Source organism: Lytechinus variegatus, chromosome 14, assembly GCF_018143015.1.
Source record: "Lytechinus variegatus isolate NC3 chromosome 14, Lvar_3.0, whole genome shotgun sequence".
Taxonomy (NCBI): Eukaryota; Metazoa; Echinodermata; class Echinoidea; order Temnopleuroida; family Toxopneustidae; genus Lytechinus; species Lytechinus variegatus.
In genome coordinates this window covers 1,102,468-1,115,514 of record NC_054753.1, presented here as the reverse complement: position 1 = coordinate 1,115,514, position 13,047 = coordinate 1,102,468, and the positions used below count along the sequence as shown (strand labels likewise).

General features: G+C 37.6%; 1 protein-coding gene across 1 annotated transcript; it reads left to right on the top strand.

The window, feature by feature from the left end:
- Positions 1-3,654: 3,654 nt before the first annotated feature.
- LOC121427836 (C5a anaphylatoxin chemotactic receptor 1-like) lies at positions 3,655-4,167 on the top strand. The gene has a single exon (XM_041624403.1). It carries the CDS (start codon positions 3,655-3,657, stop codon positions 4,165-4,167), a length of 513 nt encoding a protein of 170 aa, XP_041480337.1.
- The last annotated feature ends 8,880 nt before the right edge of the window (positions 4,168-13,047 follow it).

Here is a 13,047-nt window from a genome sequence, read left to right as displayed (position 1 = left end):
GTATATTCACTTCATTCCACTTAATGCGTGTTGGTTTATTTAACAATTCTATCTTCATATCTGATGAAAATTAACCATTTTAAAACAGATGATCATTATCACTTTAATCATTATATTTGTAATTATTCTTATTTATCATTATATTGTTTCATAGTAGTATCAGAAGTATGATTTGTTATTATGTCATCAGTCATCACTATTCGTGGTCGCACGGAGGGATTTTACCAAAAGCAAACATGCCTTTAAGATTGCACCTGAATATGCACTATGGCACTTTCTTATGCTCTTTCATTAACTGATTTCTTCATCCTATAGAAGGCTTCTAAATATAAATCGAAAATTAACTTTCACATTACAACATTTCATTTTAAACATATGTACTGAACAAGCAAACACAGGTTACCCTTTTCAGTTGAATATACATGTATAAAGGCAGGATTGCTTGATTGATAGTTAACATGCAGAATTAGATGCAAATCGATTACAACATAATCATTGGGTGAATAAATAAAAACAAAAGTTCGTCATAACATACCCGTTACTCGGGGTCGTATAATAGTAAACATGGATTGCTAATTCCTATAAGATCAGAGGAGCGTTTCATGAAAGGACTTGTCGGACGTGTTATCCGACAAGTCTTGTATTATTCGACAGTTACCAAAGTAAAAGTGCCTTTCAGCCAATCAAAATCTAGGAAAGATGTCAGATCTGACAACTTGTCGGACAAAATATTGATGAAACGCATCCCAGATAATCAAAACATCGTTCCGTGGTTGAATTTAAAATGAAAAACCCCGCTACCAAACCCCCCCCCCATGTAACATGTATTCACCTCTTCTGAATGCTCGAGCAAAGCATCTGCTTGAATAATGCTATCGTACGACTCACTCTGTCATTCTCTTCTTTGTTTCTTTCTTTCGCCATTGAGATGGAACGATTTGTTACAGTTTGCAGACCCTGTGGCCTTCATATGACCACATCCCTGGCCGCAAACGCTGCAGGCTGTATGGTACTGTCAATGGCTCCGAGTGTCAATTGGTTTGTCACGTTACAATTATTGTACTCCCAATTAAAGGCATGGTCACACCGGCAGAGCGTTGTTGGAGCGGTCGTGGAGCGGAGAGAAAAAAAATCCTCACCGATCGCTACCGTTTACCATTTTCGATTTCGATTGTTGTTTTTTTTGTTTTCGATTTTTCCCCCAATTTTGAGAGCGAAATCCGACCCTCTTTCCCTACCGCCCCACGACCGCTCCAACAACGCTCGGCCGGTGTGACCATGCCTTTAATGGCTGGACATCAAACTCACAACCGAGTTCGATCTGAAATATGTGCTTGCAATAATTCAGTGAACAGTGACAAAGCATCCCAGGTGCTAAGGACAGTTAATTCGACGATTGCAGATCCTGCCCAAGAATACAGAAAAGTATGTAGTGATAACATGCACCTCCAGTGACATCCGAAAGGTGTTTGTTCCCGATAGCCATCAACGTTGGAGTGACGAATTCTAGTAATTTGATACCGTCTACGGAGGGAGATGGGATCCCCCAACGTATCGGTTACACTTCGTAATTCCGAAGGTTCGTAATTCCGAAACACATAAATTGTCTATACCTCGATGTTCGTTAATCCGAAAACGTAGAAGGGTTCGTTAATCCGAACATGTGTGGCGTTATTCCGAAGGTTCGTTATTCCGAAGGTTCGATAATCCGAAAACGAAATAAGGTTCGATGTTGCGAAGGTTCGTTAATCCGAAAACGAAATCAGGTTCGTTGTTCTGAAGGTTCGTTAATTCCGAAAACGAAATAAAGTTCTTTGTTCCGAAGGGTCGTTCGTCCGAAAACGAAATATGGTTCGTTAATCATTTCGTTTGCGGATTAACGAACCTTCGGAATTACGAACCTCACTTCGTTTTCGGACTAACGAACCGTCGGAATTACGAACCTTCGAAATAACGAACCTTCGGAATATCCGAACCTTCGGAATAACAAAGCTTCGGAAGTACGAATGTATGCGCAATACATCATCGGTTTAACTCCAAGCACCTGTCATAGGATAAATCTGACGATATCTCTTGCCACCAGAGGAGAGGTCATGGAGACAAGTCCACCAAGATGCTTCGTGCTATCCTTTCCTGGCTCCTGACAGTCCAATTGCTGCTCTCCCTTCCGGAGTTAAGTTTGTAGCAAAGGTCTCTAATCAACTTGTTGCCTTTTTTACCTGTGCGCATCAGTGGTCTTAATCACATGATAAACGTGTTCTATACTGGCCTGCTAGACAAGTCATCGAGGGTGCCTTTGCAAACCTTCGGAAATATAGTATCCGGTAAACGTAAGGGATAATCTGACAATGACTCAAACTATCAGAAGAACGTTTCATCAACATTTTCGCCCGACTAGATCTGACAACTTTCCTTTGACTGTGATTGGCTGAGGAAAAGTGTTACAGTGGTAACTGTCAAATAAAACAAGACTTATTGGATAAAACGTCCAACAAGTCCTTTCATGAAAAGCTCCTTTGAGTTCTTTATGATTAGATCATTTCGTTCAGATTGATGGGGTCTTGGATATTCAATAACCACAACACAAGCTGAACCTCTGCTTGACTTTATACTGTTATTCTTTACGTTTCACTTTGGTGTATTTAGGAAACATTATGGGGCAAACTGTTTCAAGAGATTCTTTTTTTATCAAGCCAGTAGTAATCAAGAGTAAATATGGCATTTTAATGTTTAAAGGTCATTCTGCACCTATACATAGACAGGAAAAGCGATATCGCCTACACATTAACCTCTCTAAATAACTTAAGTAGTGTCCTGTTAAGTTGTACACCACCGATTCCTATAATCTCTTCCTCTGCGATAAATAAAGTTCAGAAATCATTACTGATAATAATCAGGAGAAAATAGTTGCTCTACCTAGAACTAGGGCACATGCATTCAATTTGCCACTTTTCGTTATGAACGAAATATTAAAACGGTTTCCATTAAAAATTCTTCAGGTTGGGAATATCAATTATGACCCTGGCACACATAAAGATGATACTGGCGATGATAGATTCTGCAGTGTTCAAGGAAAGGTTCTTGAGAAACACAAAACCAACCAAGAATAAATGACAAGAAATAAAAAATTATTCCGTTTCGAATTGAAAGAAGTGTGTTTCTCTCGTTAAAGATCAATTTACAGAGAACGCAGTTTGCAAGGTAAAAAACCAAACAAAAAGGAGAGACATCCATCTGACAATTGAATTGTGAAAACTTGATTATTTTCCTCTCGATGTGACCACGGACATACATGAAGACGTTTTAATTTAATGAAAGACTGGGCATGTAAATAAGGTGTGATATTTGACATTTCCAGAATAATCTACATGCATTACGTGTGTAGAGCTTACTGGTATTGTCAAGGACATGTCCTATTCCAAATCAGATAAAGATTCGTTATTTTTCCCTCATAATTTTTTCTCGCCAGCAACGAGTCTTGATTTAGTTTAAGAATAGACTTGCAAACAGGAATAAACATTTTATATCACAAGTCAATATGTATTATTTAAAGTAAATGGGATGTGACGGAAATCATCTCTCGTTGCCATTCTTGCAACTGTCATCGCCTCTCTTGTGTCTCCTAGTTGACGGATCTTCGCTAAGTTTGTTAAGATGGAGTTAGGCTGCAGGATAATCTACTGGTTTCTATTCATTATCGGTGTTCCTGGTAACATTATCATCACGGCAGCCTATGCTATGAAAGCGAAGAAGAAGAGCACCGACATGCTGATCTTGATACAAGCCTTGGTGGACTTGATTGCCTGTATCACCCCGCAACCTGATATGATTAATGACGTCTCTTCCTGCTTGGTAACAGCTATCATCAGGATGACCACGTCTCTTGGTTCCCTGTTCTTGACGTTTTCCATTGCCCTTGATAGATTCGTAACCGTTTGCAGACCCTTCTCTCGTCAGATGACCAGAACATCGGCAACAATACTTGCATTAGCCTGTTTGGGGTTCGCTTTCCTTCTCAACCTGCCTTCAGTATGGTACTTCAAACTGCTAGACCTTGTCTCTGAAGGATGCATGTCTGTTGTTACGTCACCCTTTCACGTTCCTGTCAAGGTAATCCTAGTGGTCTCCTTTTCGGTCGCTGTATTGGAGTTTGTTTTCTTACAGTAAGATATACACCTTAATACGTCGGCAATCCAGAGTAAGGTCTGAGATGGGTGTCGATCTTAGGAGCCAAAGTGGTCCGTACGGGTCATCTACGATGCCAACCATTTCTGGATCGGTCACCGAATCTCTCCAGCGGACACGGATTGCGTGGAATGGGAACGAGACATCTACAAATGGACGGTCGACCCTCGTGTCCTGTAATCTGGAAGTACCGTCCCTTATGAAACCAGGAAACGGTACGTCAGACCAACGCTCCAGCAATATGGATGTGCCTATTGTTGAGAGTTTGGAGGTTACTGGCAGCACCGAAGATGCCCCAAACCAGACCCCTTCATTAGTAAATAACAACGGGAAGCAATTGCAAAGTAATGCCAAACCCAATCGAGTTCAAGGGCGTGCGCATGGAGACAAGACCACCAAAATGCTCCTCGCAGTAACCGTCTTTCTCATTGTAACCTGGTTACCATACGTCGTAGTTTTCTCTTTACCCACGGCTACCTATTTCTACCTTGTCACAGAGATCACCAATAAGCACGTGGTCTATTTCATCACTCGCATCCGGGGATTTAATCACATGATCAACGCCTTTATTTACTGGACGGTCAACCCTCACTTCAGGGATGATGTGCAGAAAGTTTTCATCCGCCTGAAAAACTTGACCAAACTAAGATTTTAAACTCATCGTGGAAAATATCATGATACCTACCAGAGCCCCCCCCCCAAAAAAAAAGCCCAATAGAATAAATATTTTTAAAAATCCACGAATATTAAATGATAAAACATTGATATGATATATCTAAGTGTTCCAGTGGAACTTAGACATTCTAGAAACCAACAGTTTTGCTAAGATTCAAGGAAGCGAAAATCTGCATGATCTGTATGGTGAAACCGGTATCGCCGACATTCTTGGGATATTATTCTTTGTTGAAAAGTGCTGGGATGATTGTCAGTCGATATCCCCCCACCCCTTCCGGAATTTCGGCCAATATTGGCCTAAATATGCAACAAAGTTCGGGTAAATGAGGTAATCAAGAGGATTTATTTATTTTATTCATTCATTTATTTATATACCAACTTATTATTATCATCATTATCTCTGTTAATAATATTTTTTTTTGGGGGGGAGAGGGGTCCTGCATTTATATATTCCCCTTGATTAATGCGAATAGATAATTATTCTTATTCTTATTGGCGTCTCTATGATTGTCAGTAATGCCCTTGTAACTCCATCAATCCCCATGTAAATCTAACCTTACCTTTTCAGTCTAGTTCACAAAAATAAACCAGAGACAGAGAAGGAATATGCCCTACACTGCAAAAACTCCGGTGTTGATTTAACACCAGCCTGGAATCTATATATGTCCACACCAGAGAAGTATGACACCAGTTTGGAATCAAACCGATATTGTTTGAATACTAATCGGTTTTGCATAAACACGTTCCTGGTGTTAGACCAAAACAAAACTGGTGTTGTTTAACACTTCTTTGGTGTGGATATATATATTTCGGTCTAGTGTTAAATCAACACCGGAGTTTTTGCAGTGCGTATCGCCTGTATGAAATTTCCCTGATTTCTTTCTGCTCACTGATAGAACTTTTTTTTTTCAAAATAAAATTCAAAGAAATATTTTTATAAGCCTATTGGTAATGGGAAAATTTCCTAAATAGCGCAAAGTATCCAAAAATGTTCACACTGAAAATATTTGCCTAATTTCACCCCTGATTCCTGATTTGAATGGAAAAATGATTAAATATTTCTCTTAAGCAAACGTAATTTTCTTGTTCTGATTTTGAAAAATACAATTTGCTACTAATTGTGGAATCGCTTAATTTGCTTTCAGACATCACGTATTCTATTCTGTCGCCTTTTCTCTTAATTCAAAGTCATCCTTGTTGCTGCCGTACAATGAATTTTTATCACGTTTTCCTCCCGCGGCTGTGACGGTTGGAATAAGTGTTAGGTAGGTTAAATAAAAGTATTAATGGAGAGAATACAATGCGTCAAATTTTAATTTTCCCATCTGGCACACTTTGACATTTTTATATTTCGAAACACGTTTTTTATTGCGCAATATTTAAAAAAAAAAGAGAAGAAAACTTACACAAAATCAGCTGTACGTACATATACCTAGAAGCCTATTATTACTATAATCAAGATAGAGCGATGTGCTTTCGCCAACTTCCGATTTAAGGACTAAATTTGTTTTTAATAAACAAAAACAATTGACATTAACAAAATATACACATAACATTACCACCCAAAAAAACTATTACAAGTAGAGTTCATTATTAGACATAATAGACACATATATAAGGAAATTGTTCGTCTTCAGGGGGGGGGGAGGAAATGAAAATAGAAAAAAATACTTTATATTTTGTTACGGCTGTACTCGCAGCTACACACTAAGAAATAAAGGTTTAAAATTGAACCCCGAAAGGTTGATGCAAAATCAGCACATATGGGTTCAAAAACTGAACCCCTGATTTGGGGTTCAAAAATTGATCTCTGCGGTTGGGGTTCATTTTTGCACCCTGCGGGTTCAAAACTGCACCCCTAGGGATTCAATTTAAAATTAAGGTTGCAGTTTTGAACCCGCAGGGTGCAAAAATGAACCCCAACCGCAGGGTTCAATTTTTGAACCCATAGGGTGCTGATTTTGCATCAACTTTTCGGGGTTCAATTTTGAACCTTTATTTCTTAGTGTTTATATTACGTCCGCTGCAAGTCTTGCACTACTCATACCTAGATTCACTCGAGTACACACCAATTTACTACTCAATAAAGTCATATTTCACTAAAACTGTAGCCAGATACACTGTAGCAAAACAGGCTCCTTTTTATTCAGTAACATTTTAGTCTCTCTACAAACGTATAATTATAGGTTAATCGATCCTCTTTATTACCAATAATGATCTCAAAAGGTATATTTTAAGACTTTATGGTGAAATAAAATCTGAAAGAAAGGTAATTATTTTAGAGAAATGAGGAGGGAACGAAGACGGAGAACAATGCAAGAGGTGAAATGTTCATGTGAAAATGATGTACAGCAAGGAGCGTAAATAGATCGCTAGGCATGCTTGTATTATAGCTTAAAAATAACTTAAACATATATATTAATGTAAATTAAATGTAGTATTTTTGGATTGTGCCATTGTTTACATGTAGCTTGATATTATGTTTTCGTGTACACACTAAGAAATAAAGGTTCAAAATTGAATCTCGAAAGGTTGATGAAAAATCGGCACCCTATGGGTTCAAAATTGCACTTCTAACTTTTAAACTGAACCCCTAAGGATGCAGTTTTGAACCAGCAGGGTGCAAAAATGAACCCCAACCGCAGGGGTGCTGATTTCGCATCAACCTTTCGGGGTTCAATTCTGAACCTTTACTTCCATTTAGTGTGTATAGACAATCAGCATTGATGTATGCCTACGTTTGAAAATAGATAGATCAAGTAAGGCAGAAAATATCATCGTAAAAGTTCAGAGAAGATAAATGGGTTCTTTTTAAACGTTGCTCGTGCTAATGACCGGTGATAATGGTTTGTGTATTCCTGGGATAGTATAATGAAGCTACTCTTTGTTACAAAGGTTGTTTGTACGAGGTTTCCTTTGAGACAGAGAGTCATCGCTTGGCTCAGAGACGAATACATTAATACTAATATTTATGCCCCATGCATTTTAGCGACAATAGATGACTATTCTATTCAACTGTATTCTCATTAGCACTTGTATGATCATTATTATGTCGTAAAACTTATCAGAGCGAACATCATCATTGACAACATGATGATCATTTTGTTTGATTAGCAGCACATCTGAATCGAACATGCGTAAAACCATTTAAGTTTTATCTTTGCACATTTTAAATTTCGATCCTTACTTTGTTATAATTGTCATCATTGTACATACGGACAAATAGTTTCGAATTATGTTTGTTAGTATCTTGTTTAATTGAGTTCTTTTGAGAGTAAGAGCTTCACTTTGTTCAATATTTGAATAATATCGCCTAGTTGAAATTACATTGTATGCATATTCGATACACGCAAATTGTGACTGATGCAAACATAAAAAGTAAATACTTATTTGCATTTATAAAAAAAATACCTTGTTTCTCCCACATATATCAAATTGTAACATTATTTGACTTTGTGCAAAATATATTTTGGATAATGTATTCAGATTGCAGAAAAGAGCTGCTCGCCTTTAATATTTATTTCCACTCTGCTCCATTATTTTACAGGCTCAAACTATTGACTGTGTGATATCATGAATCTACAAATTTGTTTTTTTTTATTTATAGATGTAAACATCATCTAGACACTCTCATATTTCTGATGAGGAGAGGGTGTAATTTAGATTTTCATTCTTGTGGAACTCGATCTACCAATGATTTTCATTTTCCAAAGGTTTGAAAGATTAATATGTACTGTACCTAAGATGTGGAGTTCCTTACAAAAAGAAATGAAAAACTCATTATCACTCCATTCGTGCAGGTGTAATTTCAAAAAGTACCTGACAGGTACCATTTATTTCTTGAAAATTAGTAATAATGGTGCTAATAGACAGTTCTTGTATAGCGCATAATACATTATTAATAACGTCTCTATGCGCTTCTAAAGAAAGGACTTGGATATTATTTCACCAGCTTTAGCTCAAGCAGCCTCCAGAGCTCGGCATTTCAAGGAATAAATAAATCCTGCCAGGTATCCATTCACCTCACCTGGGTTGAGTGCAGCACAATGTGGATAAATTTCTTGCTGATGGAAACTATGCCATAACTGGGATTTGAACCCATGACTCTCTGTTTCAAAGTCCGTAGACTAATCCATTGGGCTACAACGCTCCACAATGATATCGTTTTAATATGTAACGCTGTGCGATATCTTTATGATTGTGTTGATTTTCTTTTTAAAGTTCCGAATGAGAGCCACATTCACATTGTATATATTGTTAAGATATATCTATGTTGATTGCACTAACCTTGTTAACAGTCCACTTCATGTTGGGTGCCTGATTTAAGACTAATTTTGTCTTCTTTTGGCGCTCCCACAATAACTCTATTAGTAATGAAAATAAAAATAATAAAAAGATAATTATCACCGAGATGATTAGGATTGTCGTCTTTCCTTGTCTCAGAATACATTAATTCGAATTTCAGTGAGTATTTTAAAAACAATTAAGAAAATTTTGTCCACACAGCACCCATCCACACACACACACACACACATAATGTTTTAACCAAATATTAAGGACATTTCGTCAATGAATAAAGTTTACGAGGCAAAAAAAGGAAGAAAAAAGGTCTCCCCTTTCAAGGGGGGGTGCACTTCTGTTGTCATAATAATGTACCGTTTCGAGTAATAAGTAATGTATACATGTACATGCATCATGTATATATATCATATGATTATTATGTTATTTATCTTACACATCATGTTTATTATGTATGTATATATGTGTGTGTGTGTGTGTGCGGGTGTGTATGTGTGTGTGTATGTATGTATATTATGTATAGATATATATGTATGTGTGTGCGGGTAATTGAAGGCGTGTCTGCCAGGGTGTGTTGATGCTTGTGCATGGTATGTATTCCCGAAGAGAATACTATGGCAAGGATTATGATGTCCTTTCTCAGCACGCTCTTTTACGGCCCAAGACCCCCTAGAACTGGATATGCTTATGACATCAAAAATAAAAAAGCAGACACGGCCTACATGTATGTTCTTTCGTGCGATCTGAGGATAGTGTTAATACATTTTCGGGGTACTATGATACTGTAGAACGGTTTTAAAAGATGCACAGGTGTAGGCCCTACAGATTCGTGACGTTTAATGGCAATGCATGCATCTCGGGTATTCACGATGCTAAAGAAAAGCACTCGATACCGCGCGCTAGTCACATTGAGTTGACTTGCCTTTAAGACCAGGATTCCGTAACACAAAGGTTATTGATTGATCTTACGCTTTGGTTTTCACGATTGATTGTACATTGTAGTCAATGCAAACAGTCGTAGAAAAATGTTCTACGATCATTGCTAAGTTTTGTGTTACAGGCCCCTGGTCACAACTCCCGAACTTTGTTAGAGCGTTCGTTGAACGGTAAGGAGAGAGGGGCCGAGTTTCGACAAAGCTGAGTCACCGCGTACAAAATGGGATTTAAAAAAAAAATCGAAAACACGGGCGTTGCTTTAGCGGTACACCGCTGAAGGCGGTGTTGGCTTAACGGTAGCAAGCGTTGATTTAGCGGTGACGCGAGCTTTGATAGAGCGACGTTCTGCGCATGCGGGCGTTGGCTCGACGGGGGTTTAAAGTTATAGCGGCATACCACTATTGACTACGGAGCTAAACGGATCGCTTTGATAGAAGTTCTAAAAGATTCCAAATGGACTCGGGCAAAGCTGGCGACGCAAAGGTGGTCCAGTGTTCAAGATTTCTGCATTGGCCTACGCTGTTAAAAAAACCCTGATTTTACAGGGAAAAAATAGGATTTTGCAGAAAGCAATAACAGAATCATTCTGCAAATTTATAAAACAGGATATTTTTTTAAACAATTGAACTGAACAGTTCTGTGTAATATGGGGAAAATTGTGTTTTCTTTAAGGAAATTTGTAAGACTCCATACACCAAATACCAATTTGCTGTAATTTTACACGATATAATGTAAGATTACGCAATCTGGTAAGATTACAGGCGTTCTCGAGACTCTGCTGCAGGAACTTCTTTTATTTAGGGATAAATTTTCTAACAGTGTAGGGGCCCCAAGCGTCCACAAACTTGCGTCTAGCGGTGCCAAACTTTGACTGGGCGTTGTTAGAGCAACGGTGAACTTTGCCGGAGCGGGAAATTGCCCGCTCCTCGATCACCGTTCGCAATATTTTGTGCAGCTCGAAACTTTCGGAGCAATTGCAGGGACCATCAGCGGTGGCCGAGCGTGTACAGCGTTGGCTGAACGGGGACCAACGTCTGCTAAACAGTGGTGAAAGGTAACAAGCGGTGATAATTTTTTTTTCACCGCCGTCGGAACGCTCATGCAAAGTTCTGGCAGTGTGAACAACCTTAAAGTCTTTAAAAAATTGATCTGAAATACCGCAAGAGGGAGCTGTCTTATAAGAGAGTCAGTGGACATTGGAGCAGGGTAAGGACTAGAAGGGGACGCTACCTTGTGGTATTTATCTATCTATCTATCTATCTATCTTGGGGCAGAAAATTCGAATACATTCCATTTCATGTGGTAATCAAGGCAAAGACAATAATGATGTAAATAAATATTAATAGGGTTGCACCGAATTGCAAATTATATAAATATATGTAATTTTAATTTCATTTATTTATTTAATTATTTGGGGGTTACTTTTTATTGAAATGAACTTGACTTAACACTAGGGTAACCTGTTAATGTGAGATCTATAGAATTATACAAATTTGAAACTAGCGATCTGTACTAACGAAATTGTGGATATATGGCAGGTTGGAAACAATTTGATGCCGATAAAATCTTGTTTATGCGTTGCTGCCATCTTGTGGCGAGTTAATTCCATTTTCTCGTTTTTCACAATTCTTTGGAAATGTCTCATACTACTTGCCAACTATTTCTTAAACTATTCAAGTGCATGTGGTCAAAATGATGACTCTATATTTGCAGGGGAAATGTAACAAATAAGACCACAGCTGTGCGGACAAAAAAATAACAAATAAAAATGCAAAAAAATAGTGAATAAACGTTGTATATATTAAATTTTAGCAACATTTACAGAAAATATCATCTTAAGAAAAATAACTTTGTAGGCACCCTAGTAACGTATGATTTAAACCAATCCCTATTCTCATTACCGACTAGATCTACCATGCAGATAAAAAATATGTTTTCCCTTTTGACATTTAACTTTAAATATAGACATTCATAGCGCTATTCAATTAGACATTCTTTTGATTTTCACCTATTCACTCCAAGAAGTGCCTGAGCCCATAAATCTATAAAACATGTAGGATCGAACATTTGGAATTCATTATCTTTACGTATACGAATTTTCAACAATAATTCATTCAAGAAGAATATGAAGGATTTATTTCTCTCAGAATACTGTAAATTATATTTTGCAGGTACTTTTCATTTTTGTGGTCAATGATAATTTTTTTTGTATTCAAGATGCAAATGTCTATATCTTAGCATGCTATCGGGGCATTATTTCAGCTTGTGTTCTAATTTAGTTTTTATTTTATGAATCATATTTCAAATTCATACGAATTACTTACCTGTGATAGAATTTCAGGGACTGTGCGCTTCAAACATATTTTGTTTATGCTTTAATAGTTCCTATTACGTGTCTTTATCAATGTGACATTATACTTTGCCACTTTATTTTTGTTGTGCATTGTGAAAACAAAATCAAACAAAGAAACCCTTTAAAATCGTACATGGCGTACCACCACAATGCCAATATACAATACTTTGTATCCAGGTTTTGTGCTTCCAGGGGCCTGTTGCAGAAAGAGTTGCGTTTAAACGCAAGTCAAAAAATCAAACGCAAGTCCCAAATGCGCGCTGTTGATTGGTTGAAAATCAAGTTGCGCGTGATTTTTAGAGTTGCGATCGATTGCAACTCTTTCTGCAACGGGCCCCTGGAAATAATATTTGAAGTTACAATCTACGTGTTGGGTAAACAAGGGAAACAACAAGATTTATCTAGATATCAAGATAAAAATTTATCGATGAAAATCTTAAAAGACACTCTAAACGTTGAAACATATCATTTAAGTATTTATCTTTATAAGCGAATGTGGCATTACAAGTGGTACCCTTAATATCCGTTGATGCCTTGTGGATTTCGAATGTTACTTTTGAGAATATTGATCGCCGTTTTGCGGTAAGGTTAAACAAGCA